A 24028-nucleotide genomic window follows, 5' to 3' on the forward strand; every position below is an offset into this window, starting at 1 on the left:
AAAAATCATGCTAATTGCATTGCCATATTTAAATGAAGGTATGGCTCATTTCTATTGAGGCCCCTTTAAGATAGTCTAATAGGTCTACTGGAAGATCACATTTGGCAGGTAGGCATGATTCTCCAGCCCTGCACCACCTTCTGTGAGAACTGTTACTGATCATCAAAGCACAACTGAGACGCCTTTGGAGATGATGCTGCTGCTGGAATCACTAAAAATTAGGGGCACCGGGGTATAGGTATTTAGTCACTATTCATAACATTCCATATTTTATATTATGAATTCTGGATGTGATTTGTAATGTGATGCATTGTGTTCTTTTAAAAAAACATTGGTAGTCAATCAAGCTACTTTCTAATCATTGTAAACTAAACATTGCTATTGCTGTACAACATTATGCTGCAGAAATTGTGGCCTCAGGTAGAGCAGGGTTACAAAGGCCCTGCCAGAGATATCAGATGGCACCAGAGGCAGTCTGTGCGCACCCGGTGCTCATCATATTTACGGGTTCAGGCACAAATATCTCTGCTCTGCATGTGAGTCAGCCACACCTAGGACTTTGGTGGTGGACTGATGACGGCTGTTTAAACTACTTCCGCCCATGCGTGGTGCACTTGGCACTACAAGGGGGTAGCTGTCAGTTTTTTAAAGTGTGTACTGTTCTACTTTGAGACCTTGCAGAAGGATTTTTAGCTCCTAGGCAATAAACTGGTTTCTCATTCGGTAATACCCAAATATACAGGAATTTGGTGAGTGACCAGTTAGCTTTGTCCTCCTAATGCTATTTCATATACTTAATTGGCTCCTAACAACTGCTCATAGTGACTCAGAAGATTTAGTGCTGTTCTCTTCTTGTTGGCTGCTCTACCGAACAAGAGAGACTTCTCACATTTTAGCCCACTGAAAACAGCAAAATTGTATGTAAACCAGAATGGAAGATCGCTCCTGAAAACTTCCAGTAACCCACAGTTGGTCTGCAATTAGCACACAAATAACAAGTTCTGAACTTATATGATCTTAAACTTAAGTGGTATGATGCCATCTGAATAACATTGTACATTTTGCAGGAAATGCATTTTTATAGAGCTCCTGAAGCTCAGTGGCATTTTGGGGATTTGATGCATTCTCAAGTCTCCATTCAGTTCTTTTAAACTATAAGAAAACAGAAGAGCAAATAGAAAAGTAAAAAGGACAAAGGAATAATAAAATTAAAATTATCAAAGTAAAATGAATTACGATACAAATTGAAACAATTCTAGCTTTTCTGAAACTTTTCCATGTTCATATTTTATTTATTCTCTTTTCACTCAATTTTTCAATTACTGTTTTTATTTTCTTCTTTCTTTTACTATTTCACTATATTGACTTGTTTCACTGTTCCATAAGAACATAAGAAATAGGTGCAGGAGTAGGCCATACGGCCCCTCGATCTTGCTCAACCATTTAATAAGATCAAGGCTGATCTTCTACCTCAACTCCACTTTCCCACCCTATCCCCATATCCCTTGATTCCCTTAGTGTCCAAAAATCTATCGATCTCAGCCTTGAATATATGACTTATACAATGACTCAGCATCCACAGCCCTCTGGGATGGAGAATTCCAAAGATTCACAACCATCTGAGCGAAGAAATGTTTCCTCATCTCAGTCCTAAATGGCCGACCCCTTATCCTGAGACTGTGATCCCTAGTTTTAGACTCTCCAGCCAGGAGAAACAGCCTCTCAGCATCTACCCTATCCAGCCCTCTAAGAATTTTATACTTTTCAATGAGATCACCTCTCATTCTTCTAAACTCCAGAGAATATAGGCCCATTCTACTTAATTTCTCCTCATTCCCTTTTCCATTTGTTCTTCTGTAGCACATTGCTTTTTTGGGGGTGGGAAAGTTATCTTTCAGTTTCTCTTTTCTCCCCCATTTACCTCAATTCTTCTTTTTCATCGTTAGAGTCCAGCTAAGAAGGACTAGACGTGCAGGCTATCACCATAATCAAGATAAGAAGCAGCAGAGGCAACAAGATTTTTTTTATGGTGACAGGCTAGATGAAGACATCTTTTGGTCTAAATTATATATTAAAGATTTGGAGAAATTCCAGAGAAACGCATAAGGCGGATCCCTAGTGCCAAAGATCTGAGCTATCAGGAAAGATTGGAGGCACTGGGGCTTTTCACTCTTGAAAGATGACATCTAACAGGTAATTTATGGAGATATACAGATAGTAAACCTGGAATATTACTTTAAATTAAATTAAGTTATGAGAGTAGGGTAATGAGCCACAGGTTCAAACTAATAAAATGACATTATAAAAACCTAGATCATCCATTTTTGGTGTACATTATATCAGAATGGCTTTTGGTGGGGTTTAGACAGATTCAAATAGAAGGAAGCTGTTTGCAATCAATTTTCCAAGGTCAGCTCATTAGCATAGCTTCAGGTGTAGATTTGGATGGGTTTAAGTAGCAGACCAATAGTGGATGTGGAAAATTGCATGTAAGTGAAATTGAAAGGGATGGGAACAATTAAAGGGGAGTGCCACAAGTGGATGACATTAATACTGAAAGGCTTTGGAGAGCCTCAAAAGGCATCTCAATCTATCAGCAGCCTTTGCTATACCTGAAGAAGCAAAAATGAAAGGAAAGGAAACCTAAGATGCAGGCATGAGTCTGTATTGAGGAGACCAGCACCCAGTTAATAGTTGCTGAAGTGGCGGTGGTGCTGCGTGAGATGGCTGCAAGGAGGTGGAACCAAGTTTCCAGCCACAGATGATCATTTCTACCACTGCATGTACTAACACTAGTATCTGAATGTATCCGTACAGTGAATAGCACAGCTTTGCATCTGCTCCTCGTCTGACCCAGAACCTGATGGTGCTGTACCTCACAATCACTGGCAGGTAGTTGTGCCAGGGCCTGCAGAAAAGGTTGATGACATCTTGATGGTTTTGGCCAATCAGGGATTGCTGGCTCTCAGTCACCTTGACATGGTTTCTCTCATGCAGTGCCACTGGAAGCATGACATACTGTAAGTGGGGTGCTTCCAAGGAAGTAGTCAACATTACAGCTAGTTAGTTATTCACATATCTTAGTGGTGCCAATGGGTCTGCTGTCCCAACTGTGTATCTGCCAAAGCAAGATACATCTATGTCCACAGCTATGGGTGTGCGGGTACCAGCCGGTGTACATAGAGCATCTTTCATGCATCCCTCCACAGGTCTTTATCTTCTGTCAAGTAAAGTATCTAAGATAGGGCAAACCCGGTGTTGCCAGTAATGGTGTTGGGGCAAAAAATAAATAATTTACAATTGGCATATGAGAATCCAAGTGCCAAGAGAGGAAAAAAGAAAGTTAAGAAATTGCTGAAATACACTGCTACATCTTTTCCATTACCTCCAGTATACCTACTCTCACCTAGCAACCCTAGACTCCCATTTGAAGTGAATATGATTAATGTCTGACATCCAGCATACCAGAATGGCAGGAACAGGATGTCAGGGTGGAAATGCCTCCAAATATTTAAAAGAAGTGCCCACCTGTTTGAGGTGACTGCTTCTACAATCACAGGCTCCTCCCACCAGAAAATGTGCCAGGGTGCAAAGTTGGTAGAATTGCAACTGGGCAGGACTTCTGCCCCTGGCTGCCCATTTTATTCCACTACAATGGGTGACCAGGAGAAGGAAAATCTAAGCTACAATCTCTCTAAACGAGGAGAAAATACACAAATGTGGATAAATAATGCTCATGCAACTCATAATACTAATGACCAAAAACATGTTGTTCTAGAACGCAGACGATTGAGTTATGGCCAAAGCCTTCGCATTCTTTGGGCTTACGGCCTGGAATGCATTTAATGGATAGATTGTTATATGAATTTCTCTGATGTAAGTGCACTACAAGTTAAGAACAGAAAAACTTAACCTTGTACAGTATCTTAAGTCCCCATTGTTTAGCACAAATAATAAGCACAGTGAATGCCATGAAGTATTTGGGTTTTCCATAGGAGGCGGGGAGCAAGGGTTTACTCTAGTATGTAATTTATTGGTGTGACCCAAAACATTAATTTTAACATTTAAACCCTGGCTTTATAAACTAACCATACGTAACTTGGTGAAATTAAAGATGGCAAAAAACAAAACAAACCTGGGCTAAACTAATCCTTTTCAGTGGGATATGCACAGAATTAAAAATACTGAAAACCAGGGAATATATTTGCTCTATTATTTAGTATTATAGTTTAATGTAAAATAGAAGCAGCCCATTTGGACTGGCCTTCAGATGATCGATGTCATTAAGGATGGATTTCAATTCAAAACACCTAGGAAAGAAAATCTGCCAGTGTTGTCTAGCCATACTGCTTATTGCATGAACTAAGAATCCATTTTATCGATAGGCTGAATACTATAATGTCATTTGTGCCAAAATGTGATCTGATTGCAGTCTGAAGAAGGCAGCAGAGGGGGAGGAAATGCTGAAAGTTGGTCAATGTTTCCATCATCAAACAGTGCATTTCTGTAAAACCATGCAATTCTGCAGAGCTCTGAACTGAGGTTAATTAATAATGCACAACCACCTGATTAACTGAAGTGCTCTTTCCTGTGTAAACATTTAAAGATGCATAAGGTAGAACAAGTAGATGTCATATTTTATTTTTGATGCAGTGCACTCTCGCCTTCCATTCCTCTCCTTCAACAATTACTTACTATGCTGACAAAGTCAATAAATTGATCTTTCTCCTGATGTGCTATACAGCAAGCTAATCCAATACTGTGCTATCTGCAGTAAAAATAATCAGGGAAGATGGATGGAAGAGACAGCAGTAATGTATGCACATCTCTTCTCTCCTCTGGCACCAATCTATGGATAGTCAAATCTTCTTAAAAGTAAATCAGATTCTTCAACAATGTCATCCAAACCAAAATCGCTCATAAGGGATACCTTGTTGCAGTGATACTCAGCAAACTTATGGCTAGTTTATAACACAATTGTTTCCAATGAAAATAGATAAATTTGATCTGATTATCAATGGCAACAAATAAACCACTGTGCATGTGCAAGGTTACAATTACAGTTAAATTTTCTAGCTGCAGACCCTCCAGAGGTATCATGTGAAGACCAATAATGTGAGGACTGGCCAACAGCGGCTAGAAAAACTACATGCAGGCATTGGCAATGTGCTTCTGATGGCAACATATGACCAGAGACAAAAAAAAGACCAAGATCCATCTAGTTCGCCTTCTGCCATCCTGGTAGTTGCATGATACAATGATAATGAAGTTCTTGACAAATCATGGCAATCAATCTCTATTAATTAGTCTACAACAGGCCCAGATATGAGGTGAGGAAATCCCCCACTAGTAGAAAGCTTTGGGAACCATAGGTCCAAAGTCACCTGTTGCTCCTCTTGAGGTGGTACTCCGTCCATCCGGAGGCCCCAACATCACCTTATTTATATTACACAACCCACAGTTGTGTGTTAGGTTCCTAAGAACCAGGGTTTCTTTGATACAATGGAGTGAAATTGGTCTTCGGCAGCAGTACAAAAGGGGCGACAACGAATTAGCAATCTGTTTTACACCCTGCCTGATTTTCTTTTCTGCTGAAGACCAATTTCATCCCCAGTGTCTTTGGTGGTTGAAAAACTCCAGTGTGTAATGAAGAAATAGGGATGTGAAGGATATGGTGTAAAAATGGGATACTGGGATCGAGATCAATCAAAAAAGGGTTGAGTTAGCTAACCAAATGGTCTTTTTCTGTAGCTGAAAAGTCCTAAATTCCTATATGTGCAGCAAATGATTATATCATAGTTCCAGAGACTATTCTCACAGTATAAATGGTGAAATAGCTCTTGTGTTTTATGGTTTTAAAGCATGGTGCATTAATTTTACAGAGCCAAAGTAAACTTTGTTAGCTCACAGACACATCCTTCAAAATTCCCTGGCCAAATAAAATCATAGATTATTGGAGTGAACTGTGGCATCACTTTGTTCTTACATTTTAAGAATAGTCTATTAACTTATCCTGAGGCTATTGTAAAATGGCTTTGGGTTACAGTTGATTAATGGCTTATCATGCAACCTGTAGGACACTAGGGTGCACTGCAGCTGAGATTTGGTCTGAACTTAAACATTTTATGCCTAACCGCACATTTAGGGGGTTATTGATGGACTGGAGAGGGTTGGGGGTAGGGGGGTGGTTTAAATTGGTAAAAATTTGAAACCCAACCCCAACCCACCTACGTCCGGTTTAACCGCAGAAGGTTTGGGGGCGTCCGTGTAACCCGCGCTGGAGAGGCGGGTCAGTGATTATAATATTCAAATGAGGTGTCATCCCTCAGATTTGGGGAGCCATTTGAATTTAATGGCTATGGACCAGATTTCCCAGTGCTCGGGAATCCCGGCAGCTAAAGGAAGGCAGGAGATGCCGGATCCAGCAGTTAAGTGCTTTTCCAGCACTGCTTGTGGACCAGGAGGAGCAGGAGACCTTCCCCCGGCACCCCCAAGCAAACTTTCTGCTGCACTCTCTCCCTCCCTGCGATCGGCCAACTGTCGCCCGCGATCTTCAGACCCCACAACCCTCCCCTGCTGTCTTCAGAACCCCCCGCGATCTTCAGATTCCCCCTCATCTATTCCCCCTGCGATCTCTCCTCCCTGTGGTTTTCAGACTTCCCCCAATCTCGCCCCCCCTGCCCCGCGATCTCACCCCCCCCCCACCCCAGGAACACTCCCTCCCTCCCTCTTTGTTGCCACGCTCCGAGCCCTCCTCCCCCACCAACCAAGCTCCAATCTTCTCCATTGCTAGAGACCTCCCCCAGTAATCCCCGGCTGCTACCTTCTACTGCAGGCTTTCCCACCCAGCAGCTGGCCTGCCTTCAATCTGGACAATTGCCAGGTGAGAAACTGAGTAAAAAAATTCTAATGAGGTCCTGCCGTTAAATTCGGCAAGAACCCTGCCTTCCCCATATTTCCGTGATTCCCGCCCGCTGACATGCACCCGCCTCCCCATCAATAGAGGCCATGGTGTCACAGAAATGAATGGGAACAAATCTATCGACAGATCTAATTTGATCTTCTCGGGCGTGTTCCAAAGTGCAAAACCTACTAAACCTGTTTTGTTTTGAACCACTTCAGCATGAATGCCATGAAAGACATCTGAGCCTAGATTTCAACTCCTGGTGGGAGTCATGCGAATATGACTGAATTATGCAACAAACCGCCTGCAGCCCTCTCCCCTGCTCCCCCCCCACAGCGTGTGGCCTGGAAGATATTAACTTTTGGTCTCATCTGCTTCCTGGCTGTCAGTCTCCCACCCAAAGGAAGCCCTAGCTGGCAGACGAGCGGGAGCGAGATTTTGGGTGGCAGGAGGCTGCCACTGGGGACCGGAAGGGATGGTCCCTGCCAGTCAGTAAGCGTTTAGGTGGGAGGGAATTGTTGGGGTGGGGGGGGGGGGGGTGGTGGGGAAGGAATCTCAGGGGCCGAGAAGGCATAAGGTTTCCTTTTGGGCCCGGAGGAGCACTCCGGCTGTTCCTGGCCCAGAAGGAAGTAAAAAAAATGTAAATAACTTACTTTTCTAGACCTCTTCTGGCTTTGGATTGGCTTGCCGCCAGCTTGGCCTGGTGGGGAAGCCACAATGCCATCCCTGCTCAGGCCTACGGTAAAAATTGCAGTCAGGCCCCGAAGACATGATTGGAGTTGGAATTGCATGTTTAAAGCAGGGCCCTGTTGCCCTCCGCCCGCTTTCCGCCGAGTGGGCAGGTTTAAAAATTGGGCCTCTTGTGTGTAATCCAGATTCAGTATTTTCCACCCATGCATAGGATAAATGGAACTGCCCAGTGGATGTTATTAGTGAGGCAGTTCCATGGTATACACCTACGTAAGCAAATTAAAAAAAAAATTAAATCAAACTGCCAGCAGCAAGCACGACAGGCTAGATACATCATATTTATGGGAAAGGGAAGTTTGTTGGTGAAGGAAGAGGGAGGGCAACATGTGCCCCATCACCTGATAGGATTGAATTGGCTTCTGAATCAGCACTTGTGTGAATTCAGCCTCTGAGGTGCGCCTTGTTTATTATGGCACTGACTCTGGATGCATAAATCAGTGTGAATATATTGTATTCCAGAGGTCAAATCTTGGGTCCAATCTGACTTCTGAAATGCAGCATCGCCTGCTCATAAAATACCATGAGTGTCTCTAGCATTTACATATAAAGTGGAACCGTTAGTAAAATAGCAGAACTATCTCCCTCCTTGGTTGATTAGTTGAAAATATGTTACTCAAGCTCAGCTGACTTAAAGTTGCAGTATCTCTACAATCTATTTGTCAATTTTGGTCATCTGTTACTTTCAAGGTCAGTTATTCCGTGATCTCTGTGCCCTCATGCAGGTTCCCAAGCAGGATTTTCTGTAAATAGTTTACATTATTGGAAATAAATTAAAAATGAGAAAGAAAAAGTTGCTAGAATATAATTAGAAACATTTAAATATATGCAAAAGTACGCACAGATGTCAATAAAGGTCTAGATAGGACTTAAGGAATTAAAAAGTTCGATAACGGTCCAGTAAAATATGTCATAGCAGTAGGTTGCTGCTTGCATTTTTCTTGTTTATGCAGCAGTAACTACAGGTCAACAGCTTAAAGAGACAGGACTATTCCTTGGAATTTATTACATTTTAAATAAAAACATGTAATAAGCACTAAATGAAGGTTTTGTGACAAGGCCTGCATTACTGGATACTTCGTGAAGGTTTTGATTTAAAACACAGCTTTTGCAAACCTTCAGATAAGAATTCTGCAGCTTTAGTTCTTCTATCCTTCAGCCAGTAGTACACTTTCTGTGACCCTTCCATTCTCAGTTCAAGAGGATTCAGTGGTTTGTTGTTTAACCTGTACTGGCTGAACAGCTGTAAACTAGGGTCGTTGGCAAATGCAGAGATAGCAAGCAAATCACTATGCTACAGACAAGTCACTACAACACCGCGTAAAGCCGATGCATTAGCAGCAATAAATTTCCGTGTATTATGTAATAGGTCATCATTTTGCAACGTTATGAGGACAATTTGTTCCTGTGTTAATTTTAAGAGCAATCTATTGTTTTACTATAATTAACTAGAAAGTTCAAAGATCTCATTAGACTTATTTCATGCTGTATAAGGAGTACTACTTTGCGATTAAATGTTTACAAATTTAACACTAGCATTTTCAGGTGGCAGGTTCTAAAACTTAAAAATAGTGAAATGAATACCAAAATTATCAATCCTCTACATTAGAATTTGTAAACTTGTGCAATGATTAGTTTTTTTTGATGACAGCATTCTGTTAGTAAACAGGATAACGCAGGAAAACATAACTGGCTACTGGGAAAATACCATTGTACCAGCAGCTGATTAAAATTAACATTTATTTTGTTCAGCTTTTATTTTTCTTTCCCTAAGTGTAATATTTTTACAATATCCCCCCTTTAGGTTCACCCACCCCACCCCACCGTCATGTACTATTTCCCAGCCAAACAGATGCATAGACAGTCTAAACTCTAGTCTCTTCTAGGACCTCTAGGGTGAGCACAAGAGAAGCTTGGAATTAGTTCATAGCTTGGTTTTCCTTTCTTACTCCTTCAAAAGAGTACCGCACATTTGCAACGCTCCATCTCCTCCCTCCTGCAGACCTTTCAAGATCACAAATTTACCATGTGGAGAGTCACAGACATAATCTGTCTCCTCCTACCACTCTGTTGCATATAGTGTTAGTACATCAATAGTGCCATTGGGCTTCATACAGAGAGAACTTGCTTAAGGTTAACCCTACTACTGTTACAATTGGTACCTTAAGGATTAAGAGTTGCTTGAATAAATATTTGGTTAAAAGATTAGAATGCAGGCTTGCCAATAGCAGCAAGAAAAATCAAAACAAGAACTTTTTAAGTCAGAAACAATTGTGACTACCTGCATGAGCCATCTCTTTAAAGGTAACAAAAAGATTCAGTTACCCATTTACAATGTCATTTATAAACCACAGTGCTTCCACTTTCTGGGGCACTCCAGTTTGCAATTAACCGTATAAAAACTCCATGGACTATCTGCTCATCAATCACTGGTTATCTGTCGAATTAGCTTAGGGTGGATACAGGATGAAAGTGAAATCATCCAGCACTAGTAAGTGGTATAAGAATCCCATTGAGTTCCATCACACATGAATCTTTCAGATTATAAAAATTACATTTCAGCACAGACTAATTTCCTAATACTTCAGTGTGATTTTCTGTGAAACTTGTTCTTTTTATTGAGCAGTCCGTACAGCTAGAGATTATGTTATCTGTTTGAATGGGAAAAAATACATTAAAGGTTCCTAAAGACAATCAGAGACTTTACTATGAAAGTAACATGAGACTGGACTCATAGTGCCAGTTTATAGTTTTTCACAGCGACTCTCATTACACTGTGGTATTTCCAACAGCCTCCTCTGCTCACTGTTACATTAATAATAAAAAAAAATCTGTACCAAATAAAATGGATGTGATTTTTTTGTAAAGAAGGTATAATGTATTCTGTACTTTGGTTTTCCCTTATGTGCTATTGATTTATAGATTTTTTTCTCCAGCCCATCAAATTGAAAATACATTGAGTTTAAGTATAAAAATGTCAAAACCTATATATTATAGAAATTTGGATTCAAATAATTAACTAAACTAACATAATTCTTCCAAATTATGCCGAATAAATTCCTATGGTACTTAAGACATTTAAGACAGCTTATGCAAGCTGCATTTGTGTTGTGAACTAGAATGTACACAGCACTTCCATTGTCTTTTGCAGAAGAGCACTAAATGGTTGATGCAGAAAGAAATGTAAATACAAAAAGGCTGATGTACTCATTAGAATTCTGATGATAAAGAGAGCGACAATATTTTCGCACTTTATGATTACTTGAAACACTGTCAAATGCCAGGTAACATAAAAGGATGCAGGAATTTTACTTTCAGCTAATAGGCAGACTTCCTGTGTGTGCCAATAAAAAGGAGTATTCATTTTACAGCTTGAGCATGAAGACATTTCTGAAAGATCCCCGAAGTGTATTACAATATGCCGGCTGATAGCAGCAAATGAATGCAGTTCACTGCACAGAGATACAAGACCACAATAAGCTACACTGAATACAGAAAGGTTCAAAGCTGCCCACCTGTGGCTGTTGAGGGATATTTACAAAGCTGGGATCCCGTGGTCCAACACTCACGAATCGGTTTGCAGGGGAGGTGCTGGGTGTCGAGTAGGCTGTGAAGGGAAGGGATACATGCGTTCAGGAAGCAGCAGTGGGTCGCACACAAACAACAAACATCTTAAGCCTGACTGAAAGACAGCAGGGTCTATAGAAGCACTCACCCAAACTTAAGCCCGGTACTCCTTTTTACCACCTGATAATGAACTTGAAGCTTGAAAAACTACGGTTTCCATTTTAAAAAAAAGACACATACAGAGACAAGACAATGTTCTATTTTGTAGGATGATAATCACAGTGCTACAACAATCCTCCATTGCAAAACAGTAACTAAAATTCATTTTTTGAAGATGTATTAATGTGGAAACATAAATGCCAAGGGTCACAGAAAGTGCCACTGATTAATATCTGTTATTATCTGTGATGCAAGGGTCTGAGGAATGAGGAAGCAATATGAGCAAGTGAGCTAAAACAACATAAACAATAAAATTCGAACAGAAATATCACCCAAGGTGTAAAGTAAAGGCAATGTTTCAGCATAGAACATAGTTAAACATTAGCTATAAGATAACTGTCATTAAACTAGAATTCATAGCAATAAAAACAAACAACCTGTCCCCAGCTCTCAGATAGTAAAAACTGGCTCTTGTGTTATTTCCTTCAAGGTTTCATATGAATACTGGAAGCTAAATAAAGGGAAAACGGGGCTAAAAATGGGACTTTACAGGAGTTTGACCTTGGATAAGACCGACCTGACATTTAAAGAAGCTCAACTGGACATTGCCGGCAGAAAGAATCACAAATATTGGGGTAAAAATTGCTCCAGTCTCTATGTGTAGCAACATCGTAGATACATTTGTGAAAATTTCCTCTTGGGCATTTCTAGTGAAATCAAAAACACACTTTAAAAGAGCACTTAATGAGTGTGAGGAGTTTTCATAAATGTTGTTATGATGTTGCTACACATAGCAGCCAGAAGAATTCTTATCTCAAATTCTTCCTCCAAAAAGTTGCCAAATAAAAATTAATTTGAAGTGGAGTAACATTCCTACTACCTGCCAGGGTAAGCGTTTTGCTGCATACAAGCGAGCTGAGCTGACTGCAGCTATACATCGCTGTCCACCTGCAGAGTGAAGTACACTGACAAGATGCAAATGGTTCCCCATTGTATCCGTTACTCCAGCTGACTCAGAAATAGGGAGGAGAAACCGCTGGAGTAAGGACACCAATCTCCTAATTGCAAAAAATATAAAATATAAGCCTAAGCAGGAAATAAAATACGCAAAGGTAACATTTTTTAAAAATAAAAATAAAAATGTGGTTCCTTCACAACTGTAGGCAAGTGCAGTTAATCTTGTGGTAGATCTACACCAATGAACCAGAGGAACATTTGTAATGACTATTTAACCACATTTATTGCCTCATTTTTATTGGTGGCAAAACATAGTATTTTCTAAACATCTTTTCATTTATGCTTTCAACATATATATGTCGATCATTTTCTTATATCATTTTCTACAATGTTTCAATATATTTAGCCTCAACTTACTTCAGATCACATTGCTTTTATCCATATATAGTAAACTTACTGCCATTCACTAGAGAATAGCAGTTCCCAATCTATAATTACATCAAGTATGCAGGATTTGCTCGTTTTTAGATTTTATAATTGACGTGGCTACTTGCAGATAGTGAGGTGGTTTAACACATGACTGTCCTAAGAATAAGCCTCAAACAATCCAATCTGTGCTTTTGGCTTCTAATCCACTTTACTGATGACTTTATTACCTGTAAAGGTTCATGCAAATCACTTACCCTCAGTCAAACATCACCAGAGACACAGTTTACGCATTGTATGGGACTGCTGATTACTGATGTGAGGGTCGTGGGCTGCCTATGGATTCGGAACTAACGGGAAACTACAATGCTGACTGGGGTGGGGGGGGGGGGGGGCAGGAGTGAGAAAAAAAATCTAAAGCTCATTGCGTGGGAGGATTTTCAACTTTGGCTCAAAATGGCCACAAAGTTGACAGTTGGCCCATGGCACCCACCTAAGGCCACAGTCAGGAAAACCATTTTCAGGTTTGGGCCTCATTTGAATATTAGAGCTGCAGGCACCAACTGGGTACTCTGCTGCAGCTTACCGGTTTCAGATGGCAGAAAATCGTCTGGCTTCTGCATGGAGCCGGCCTGCAGCTTGGGCCTGTAGAGGGATGGGGGATAGGTGATCATGGACCAGCAGTGAGAAGAAGGTTTTTGTGGGGCCAGGAGAAGTCTTAAAAAAAACCCTCCAAAAACTTACCTTTCTCTGAACAGCCTCCAGCTGTCCCTATAAGGAATGCTGGTCAGGCCATTCAATGGTACAACTGGGACTTACATGCATAGCGCATGCTCTGCCCATTTGTAAATTAAAATTGCAATCAGGGTTCTACAACCAGATTATATATTTAAACAACCACCAGCCAGTTTTGGGTGGGAGTGCTAGGTGCCTATTTAAAGGCCTGGCTGAAAATTGAATCAGGTGGGCAAATAGGTGTCCAAGGTGTCCACCAGATTTTCCTCTGCCACTCTCCCATTTAACAAGCGAGAAACAAGTGGCCGACAGTTGAAAATCCCTATGTGTGTACACAGCCACTTTGTTAATATGTTCTTCGCCATGTTAATGGAACTATTTCTGAAAAGAGATACTAAGAAAACTCTGGACAGTTTTCATGTTTTGTAATGTTAGTGGTTTAAGGGAGAAAATACATTTAAAAAAAAAATTACACACTTAAACAAAAGCAAGTGTAATCTGGAAGCCAGCAAATAGATAATCGCAGAAAAATTAACACTTTACACTCAAAGAAAAAAAACAGAAATCAAGCTCCAATTTTTCCATTCAGATGCCTGACTTTGCTGAGCAGTAGTTTGATAAAGATGAACATTTTACATATTTAGATACAAGTGACCTAATGCTTGGACTGCATTAGAAGGCCAGCACTACATATTTTCATAGAATAATACATGGGCTTTGCTGAAGTACACTTACTGGGTGAAGTAGGTGATGCTGCTCCTCCATCTGTAGATGTGGTGGTTGGTTTTGTGTCTGATACTGGCAGAGGCACTGGCCTGGCCATAGGTGGAGGAGGTGGGGGTGGCAACATTGGGGTGGGAAGGAATGGATTATGAACCTTGCCTTGGCTGCTTCCATTGGGCTGTAGGACAGAGTGAAAATAATAATGAATAAGTCAAAACCACAGCTGAAGAAAAGACTTTGCAAGCAATGATTAGCGTTAATGGAAGGAGCATCAGTGTGAAGTAATTGTAATATTGAAGAAAGTTAAACTGCAGGATTTCTCTTTCTCAAACTGTCCACACTCGTGTGGCATTCACAAAATTAAACGGTGGCTGTTCTTTTTGTTGAAACCCTCCACATGCCTCAGCCATCAATAAGAGTAATGTATCATCAGAGTCTGGACAAACTAGGGACCCATTATTGTATTTGATAGGCTGATATTAATAACATCTTATACACTGTAGCACAACCTTTTTAATAATAATAATCTCTATTTTCACTACACAGCTGTGCCTCTGCTGTTACATTCAGTACTAAATACCAAAAGGAAATGGGCACTCAAGGCATGAGTAAGTCTATAGCCATCCCCACAGACACTCTACACAAGAACTTAAGCAGCTGATAATCCAGTGCTCAAAGAAAAAGAGAAAAAGTCTTCTTTTTGACCACTTTAATGAAATGCAATTGAAGTAGTGGAAGGAGATGCTATCCCTAACAGTCTCTGAAACACTGAGTCCACAGCAACTGCAGTATATGAACCCCTGGCACTAAAGAGTTCACAGGTGCAGGTAGATAATGAGCCTTCTGTATCAAATACAGTTTTTCAGTTGGCTATGCAGCCACCCACCCGTGCCATACCTTTAACTAAAGGAGGACTGAGTAGTATAGCATATCTTTGGCCAGCAAGGAAAAGGGCACAGCAGAAAAGAGGCAAACATAGGAGCAAAACACATTGGCATGTATACAAGAACTACTGCCCAATTCAATGAAATTACTTCATTTGCAATATGTCTTGTAGACTGTCATTCAGTCATTGTGCAGAAAATGTCAGTTAACCAAAATCAAAATAAACCAAACATATACAGTACATACAAAAAACTAAACAGGGAAGGCAAATAGTCTCTCTGCTGCAGTGACTGTTCCAGTGCTGCTGGTTACTGCACATCATCATCTTCTTGATCCCCTTCTAGCTACTTTTCATCCAGATCCATTATGAAGGCTCTGTGCAAAGCAAAGCTGTGTAGCATGCTACATGCTATTAAAATTTTACCAGGCACCAAGACTAGCCTGACCAATTAAAGGAATGCTGTAGCACTCCAAATGTCTTCTCAGTGAGGGTCCTGCTCTGCCCACATGCCTGGCTGTAACTGTTGCTTGCTGTAATATGGGGATTGTGCAGCTATGTCATCAACCACTGTTGCATCACACAGTCCATATCTTTGAGGAGTCCGCCATTCATCCTTCCTTCTCTGTCAAAGAGTTGTGTTATATTTGATTCCCTCAGAATGAAAGCATTGTGTGTATTGGGAATTGTGCATTGAGGTTTTTTTTCTTGTGATGGTTGCAAACTAACTGCATATTGATAGAGTGGTAGCTTTTCTTACTTAGGTATGCCACAGTGATGATGTGCGCACAGAAACTGCTGCATACCATTACGCCCTGAATGTTGAGAAACCCATCAATTTGGTAAAACCATTGCTGCCTCTGCAGCTGCTGGTTCCTGCTGAAGCCTATGTAGGTGAGTGTGTGGCAACACAAAACTTCAGTTACCCCATTAATGGAACAGTGCACAGCAAAGTGGCTGACTTCCTAGAAGATCCCTATGGCATAAACTCTGAGGGCACTGGTGACCTTCGCTGCTACTGGTAGCGCAATCAGCATGATTGACTAGGCCTGCAGGTCTTCATTGCCCAGGTTGCACACCTTAATTACAATCTTCTGGTTGCAATCCTCAGGCATTGCAGCTCCAACATACCCAGGTGGCTGACTCTATTACAGTAGACCCTGTTTGAAGTAGTACTTGCTGTGACTCATCAATATCCAATATCCAATGCACTCTGCACTTGCAAACCTCTCTCTTCTCCTCTATTATATGTTTGTTATTGGTTGCTATACACAAACTCCTGCTAATCATAAACCTTTGTATCTGTTCACCATGTCGTTCTAAGCCTGTTGTTAAACACTCACCTCTCAATGTTCTTCCACAGTTGCAGGATGCTGCACAAGATCCTACTAAATGGCTTCAACAAGGTCATAAAAATGAACTGAACTCTTTTTCTAGCTTTTCATTAGCTTTTTCACTCTTGTTTTTGAGGGATAGGAATGCTCAAAGCACATCGCTACTCTGTGCTCATACCTATTTTTCACTAAGATTCACGAATAGAAAACAGTCACCCCAGGAATTTTAGAAGCACAATAAACTATTTAGGCCCAATAAGCCCATCTTTTATGGATAGATAAAACCCACAGAGGCACCTTCTCACCTTATTCCTCAGTAGCTTCCTTTACATTGTGACATAAAAGGTACAGCACAAAAAAAATCACAGGACTCATCTTATTGGAAGCAAGAAATATTTTTTCCTTTCTGTTCTTTTCTTAATACATACACACATTATATTTCATAGAATCATACAGAACAGAAGGAAGCCATTTGGTCCATCGTAGCTGTGCCGGCTTGTTGAAAGAGCTATCCAATTAGTCCCACTCCTCTGCTCTTTCCCCGTAGCCTTGCAAATTTTTCTTTTTCAAGTATATATCCAATTCGTTTTAGAACGTTACTATTGAATTTGCTTACACCACCCTTTCAGGCAATGCATTCCAGATCATAACAACTCGCGTAGAAAAGAATTTCTCCTTATCTCCCCTCTGGTTTTATATATATTATATATATATTACATGTAAAAAATAAATTTGGCACAGCATGCCGTTAGCTATGTTCTACTGCTTATAATGTTGCAAGTTCTTTTTTCCACATAAAATAACTTCAAGGCTGCCTACTGTGGTGCAATCTGTTAAAATTTGAATGGATTTTTTACAATGCCCCACCATAGCAGGAAGAAAAAAGAAAATCTAACATATTTTTAACAATGCAGCTAAAACAAATAAACTAGCTGTACAAAACATTCAGGACAGCCCTTCAGAGTTCACCTATTTTCTACCAGCGATTTTAATAAATGACTCCTTTTATCTGTTAATGAAGGCAAAATATTGTCCAGGGATACATGTATGAGAAAAAGATACGTGATAACTGTGGCAGAATTTCATATTTTTGCATTTATCATGCGAATAACATTTGCAAAAGACTAAAAGGGGAGCCAGCAGAGGAATGCTGATCCTCAAATATCCTAGCTGACCAAACTGTGGAGCATTACAACGTGCTAGTACTAAACATGAAGAACAGAAGAATTAGAGAGGTTGCAGGGTAACAGCACTGAATTGGCCCCAGTCCTGGGCCTTGGGTTAGAAAGGGGATATCAAGATGAAGAATTTCCCTATTGGAGGGGGGTGGGGGGAAGGTGGCATATTTGCAAACATCCACAATTAATTCTTATTTAACTTTAAATGGCCAGAAAAAAATTAATTAATCATTGAATAGGAAGCAAAATATTAAAAATAGTACAGGCTGGTGGGAATTGTGCAATCCAGCCATTGACTGTCATTGTTTGAGAAATCTGTTAGATTGCATTCGTGAATGTCAGAAGACACGGACTTCATTGCATCACAAAAAACAATCGCTCCATGAACAGAATACTTGAAACTGTGGTTTAAAAACGAGCTCAAGGTTGTTTTGTTTTTTTAAAAAAGATAAACTATCACCTAGCAGCGATATGATTATGTTAATTACAAGAGACTAAATTAACAAATTAGCTTTCTAAAGAAGTTATGTTGCAGCTAACAAACAGGTGGCATCCTTACCCGCCTCAACTCAAATTAGAGCCTCTGTGGGATATGCCCCTTTGTGTAATCTGTGCTCTGTTCTTACATACCAGAAAACAACATTGCACATGCACTGCCTATATACTCATACGGGTATATTTTCCACTATTTTCAAATAAAGCATTAATTGTCCTTATTTTGTAAAAAAATATTAATTAAAGATCAAGATGGTGGTAACATACCATTTTGTTTCTGTTTCTTTCATGAAATCGATCTGTTAGCTTTAATAGATGCAAATCGACCAATCAGGGAAGAGTTATTATAATGTTATTTTCATATTTTTACAGCATTTCAGTTAGCAGTTAGATTGCACAATTCACCAACAATTTCTGTATTTGGTGTAGAGTATGCACATCTTAGTAAAAATGAAGTGAAGAACTCAAAGTCCAGGTTGTGGATCTTCACTTAAGGGACCTCATACACAGCATTCTTCTCAACATTTTGTCCATGGAGGATTCCTAAGAATCTGCTCTAAACTCAGGAAGCCTGACAATACCCCACCGCCTGCTCAATCAGGATTGACCTAAGAGAAACTATGAAAGAAGTTTTATGACTTGAAAAAGAGCTTCAAGATATAATAATAATATGCTGTCTTAATGTGAATACAAGAGACATATATGGAGTGTGCTTTTAGCATTGATTTTTCAAAACTATAAGTGAAAATAATGGAAATGAAAATCAGGCAGGTTGGAACACAAGCTCCTGATTTGCTATTGCTCATTTTGCACTACTGCTCAAGACAAATATCACGTCAGTATATTTAGCAATAATAGCCGATAACAATGATCCAAGACAGCAACTGCAACAGCAATTTGCGTTCCATCTCTCTCCACAGAACCTTCTGCATTTTGCTTTTCTTCCCCCTTCCCTCCCCCCAGAGTGAGAGTAAACATAGCACCAACTTCCTACAGCCAATCCTTCAGGATCATTAAATCCAATAGAAAGTTACAGTTGACAATTGGAGAAATGTCAAAGCCGTAGTGAATGATTGACTCCTGAAACTGTCTCCTTGGCCGCAGTGGCTCATGTGTTGCTCGTGGCTCCTGTGCTCAATTGCCCTCATGGTCTTCCATACCTCCCTATTGCTCCTCTTGATGAGGTCCATTAGCTATGGCAGCACTGTGCAGCAACAACAGTAAATGCAGCATACAATTTTGCCCATCTTCACTGGGGAATACTGTAAGGGTCTCCTGAACAATCCAAACATCCAAAGCATTACTTATGCTTCCCAAATGTTTTCTCCATGAGGCTCCTTGTTTGTGCATGTGTATTGCTGAATTTGACCTCTGCTGGGGTATGGGGTTTGTGCATTAGGCTTTGTTGCACCACATAGCTCACATTTATGAGCAACCGCTCATCTTTTTTCACTTTGCCTTTAAAGAGTTGTGTAATATTAGATTGCTCCAGAATGAAAGCATTATGTGTATTCCCCAGGAAGTGTGCATTGACATGCATAACTTTCTGGCAGTGATAATATACCATTTGCATGTTCCTGGAATAATATTTCTTCAGATTTATGAATGCCAAGGAATTATTGGCAGTGCATGGATGGCGACATGCATACAATCAATGATGCTCTGTAACTTGGGAAAGTGAGCCATGTGGGAAAACTGTGCTGCTTCTCTTTCTACTGATGGTGCTTCCTGCTGATGAGTACATAGGTGGGTCTGTGGCAAAAAAGAGCTTCAGTTATGCCCTCTTTGCTGCAGTGAATGGAATGTAACAGATTCCTGTGAAGTTCCCTGATGCATAACGTTGAGAGCAGTGGTGACCTTCACCGCCACCGAGTGACAATGCCTGCAGATGACTGTGGACCAGAAAGCACACAAAAAATAAGAGTTTCTCTGTTGAACCTCAGTCTCATAATGTACTGTTCCTCAGTCGGGTTCAAGTGTCCAGACCTGCTGTGGTGGAACCATTTGGATAGTTCTGTTAGTTGTACACCATCTATGGCCTCTGTGTTCCCAGATCACCCTCTCCTCTGACTCTGACTTCATTAAGTACTAACTGGCAATGGCTGTCCCATTGTTGTGGGATGAATATTCACTTCTGTTAGTGCTCTAGTGAAATCTTCTCCCTTCATTTGTATACTAATTCACAGGTATAACTGTCAATAGTGAACCCAGTCTGTATGTTTACCCCACAATAAGCAAAAGTATATAGCCTAGATTTTCTGATCAGAAAAGCCTGTTTTTTGAGCGTCAAGTCAGTGTTTCCGATCAGAAAGCTGTTTGGAGATCTGTTATGTAGATCTCTAGCCATTTTGCCTCTTGTTTGATTCTCCCATCAGGATTTCAATTAGTTCAGGAAGCACCTGCCAGTTTGGGGACAGAGGCATGTAAATCAGTGCATAATGATGTGGTTACATTATAGCCCAGTTTGCCATCATTTCCACCCATCTCAGGCTATTTTCTTTATGCACCCTATAAACTGATGTTATGGGGTTCTGGGTGTTGAGCTGCAAATGAAAATCAGTTTAAAGAGATGAATTGTGAGATTGCAAATTATGAACCATTGTCAAAGCTTTTTATTCCCTTCTTTAACGAAGGTCTTTCAAGAGCCCTTGCTGTGGTGCTGTCTGGGAATTCCACTGTATCTCTGCTTTTCTCAGAAAGAAGAGGAAGAATAAGAGAGAGGGATGCTAGGTCAGGCTGCACCGTAAGCAACTGGCACCCATCTGCCAGTACCCCAACACCAGAATGTATGTATATATTTCCACTTGTCCAAGCAGCAGTGCTTGCAGAGGCTTCAATTCGCCAGGGAAGCTATTATGGAGTTATGCCACATTCTGGAAGCAAACCTGCAGTCAATCTCCACCACAGTAACAACTCAATTTTAGTGGATCAAGATCATTTCAAACTACCACTGGGAACATTGCAAATATCAGCCAATCAGCAGTGTAGAGATGTGTGAAGTAGGTCACTGACGCATTGTTTGTGTGAGCATCAGATTTCATCTTCTTCCCATGGACAACCAACAGCACTTTTAAGACAGCTCTGCAATTTTAGAGTGGCAGGATTCCTGAAAGTGCAAGATGTTATTGATTGCACCCACGTGGCCTAAATATTCCATTACAGAATGCCACTACTTATAGAAGTCACAAAGGATTCAACACTCTCTCAATGTTTAGCGCATTTGTAACCATCAGCAAAGCAAAATGCAAGCTTTCTCAGCAGTCATCACAAAGTCTTCAGTTTAAAGCAGCCCATGGTCCCTGAAAATTTCACCCTGAGAAATAAGTCTTAACATGACTCCTGGAGGATCAAAGCTATCTTCTGCAGCCATGGGTCATGACATCTCTTCGATTTCCCAGTACACGAGCTGAACGTAGATATAATGGGTGTATGCCCCTACCAGAGTTATCATCAAGCACACCGTTGGGATGCTGAAAAAGTGCTTCAGATTTCTGGATTGGTCTGGGGGTGTTCCCCACTATAGCCTGGTGAAAGTTTCTAAGATTGTTGCTGTCTGCTGCATGCTAACACCAACGCCACCAAAATAGATTAACTGGTCGTTCACCTCGCTGCTCTTTGTGGGACTTTGCTGTGCATAAATTGCCTGCCGTGCGTATGTGCATATAACAGTAACTGCATTTCAGAAAGTAATTCATAAGCTGCATTGTACATCTGTTGCTGCTCCTTTTCTGTTGTTGTGGACTGCCTTCTCCTTCAAAATGAGTACAAAAAGTGATAAATAGTTATTGTGATATTTTAGTACATTAAAGGCACTATATAAATACAAGTTGTTATTATTACCATGATATTCTGTGATACCCACGCATCGGAATGCAGCCCATAATGGATGCAATGACCGATGCAAATAATAGGCAGCTATATTACTTGGGAGGCTTCTTGTGCACTGAATGCATGTAAGAATGTCTGTGAAGGAACAATTCCAGATGACGGCTTGGGGTGTAAAGGACACCCTGCTGCCTCATGGGCAGTGATGGTACCCAATTAAAAGTACTTTAAGAGAATGTGAAGCAAAGTTATTGAAAGTGTCAGACATGCTTTGTGTAGTGCATTAATGGAAGGTATGGATGGTTTCTCTTACCTAGTTTGACCCAGTAAGGTCATTAAACCTCTTTCTGCATTGTTCCATTTGGTCGAGTGATGGAGTTAGCAGTGGAAGATGTGGTGGCCTCGTCCCATTCCCTCAGGGCAGCTGTCCTTGGGAGCTTGCATCTGTCCATGTCAAAGGTGGCTCCTTCTTGTGTCTTAATTCTTTTGGCAGGACTTCTACAGCCCTGCCAGAAAAGCTGGCTGTTCTCTGGTCTGCTTCTCCCTCTGGACATTTTATCCTCCCTAAATATTGCTTCACTGGCAAATAAAGGCAACACAATACCCAACTCTTTAAGCAGTTACAGGACTTTAAATCCTGTACTAGCAAGCAATTTGCTGCCTTCAATGGATGACCTTCCAGTCAGCCCAGAATTTCTTGGAAAGTTTCAGCATAACAATGATGTAAGAGCGGAGTGACACCGTTTCTTCCCTTCCCCCCCCCCCAAGAGGTAATTTCGCATGCAACTGATTTACACTGCGCAAATGCGATCCAGGAAATTCCGGCCCCTATTGCTGCATGCACTTCTTGATAACAAAACTTCACTTCCTATTGTCACATTCTTGTTACACTTTTGTGTCAACCTGTTCTATTATAAATTCTTATGTCCACATATATAATGGAAACTGTCTTTGTAAACTTGTCATGCTGAATTTTCACCTTCCGCTAGTGGTGGTGCTGTATTTCCTCATGTTTTGCATAACAGCCCCTCAGCCTGCAGTGTGGAGAAACTCCTATGCTACAACCAACTCTGTTTCTCTGCTTTCCCAAATTGCCCTATGATTTGCTATTTCAATATAAACCCTGCTGCACCTGAAGACTACACTTGGTCTTGACTTCCTGAGAGCAATGCCACGGGAGATCGACTAGTAATACTATAATGAGGTTGACCCTGGAAGCTATGGTGGGATCAGTGCCCTGTATGTTACGCTGAGACAATGGCTTGGATTGGGGGATGGAATCAATGGCAAGAGTATGGAGTTTGTGGAGAGAAATTCAATTTTCTGATAACACCTCTTTGCATATGTCCAAAGCTGACTGCGGAAAACTGAATGCAAACAACACACGACGGCCAAGCCTGGCCCCCACTGGATGCTTGATAAGCATGGCATTGTAGAGGTGCGTTGGGCCAGTGAGGCAAGGAGCAGGATCTTGTGTTGGAATCGGATGGGTGGGGGGGGGGAGTTCAGAAGCATAAGGTCCTCAGATGCTACTGGATCAAAAAACTCAAAAATTTCCCTTAAGTGAAGTTATGCCTCCACATGCATTCGAGCTTTCCCAGACCCCCACAGGCTCGTGGTGTGTGGAGCATCTTAGTGCAAGCTCCACTGTCATGTTTCCAACAACGTTCACCTGAGGAAGGAGGAAGCCTCCGAAAGCTTGTGAATTTAAAATAAAATTGCTGGACTATAACTTGGTGTTGTAAAATTGTTTACAATTGTCAACCCCAGTCCATCACCGGCATCTCCACATCATGTTTCTTGAGAGGGGGGGCTCGATTTCAATGCCCCATACACAAAGTCAAAGCAAAGCGAGACATGAGGCGTGGAATGCCACACCCACCTCATTTACTTTGTTATGCGAGAGAAGCCCCAGAAATCCCAGTATAACATTGTGGAGGCAGCGACCTGACAGAAAAGGTCACCACCTCCATTTCCTCTTTGCCATGCCTGGGAACACAGGTGCAAGGAAGAGGAAAATCTATCCTAATATTTCTGTTGAACTTTTCTAGTCATCTGGGAGTAAACTGCACACTCGGCAGGAAATCTACTCTGA

At 41.0% G+C, this 24028-nt stretch overlaps 1 protein-coding gene and 1 long non-coding RNA gene across 11 annotated transcripts in view; one reads left to right on the forward strand and one right to left on the reverse strand.

The window, feature by feature from the left end:
* nfia (nuclear factor I/A) overlaps positions 1–24028 on the reverse strand; it is a 438666-nt gene that overhangs the window by 36486 nt on the left and 378152 nt on the right. For 7 of the 10 annotated variants that reach the window (XM_067990275.1, XM_067990281.1, XM_067990282.1 and 4 more), the window contains 2 exons: positions 14231–14396; positions 11167–11258 (listed from right to left, as the gene is read on the reverse strand). In XM_067990275.1, coding sequence (XP_067846376.1) covers positions 11167–11258; positions 14231–14396 — 258 coding nt within the window. The remainder of the gene's footprint in view (positions 1–11166; positions 11259–14230; positions 14397–24028) is intronic. The other 3 variants (XM_067990283.1, XM_067990279.1, XM_067990276.1) reach the window with 1 other exon arrangement.
* Positions 1–24028, forward strand: part of LOC137325325 (uncharacterized) — a 41294-nt gene that overhangs the window by 9588 nt on the left and 7678 nt on the right. The window lies entirely within an intron of this gene.

This window comes from Heptranchias perlo, chromosome 9 (genome assembly GCF_035084215.1).
Source record: "Heptranchias perlo isolate sHepPer1 chromosome 9, sHepPer1.hap1, whole genome shotgun sequence".
NCBI classification, from domain to species: domain Eukaryota; kingdom Metazoa; phylum Chordata; class Chondrichthyes; order Hexanchiformes; family Hexanchidae; genus Heptranchias; species Heptranchias perlo.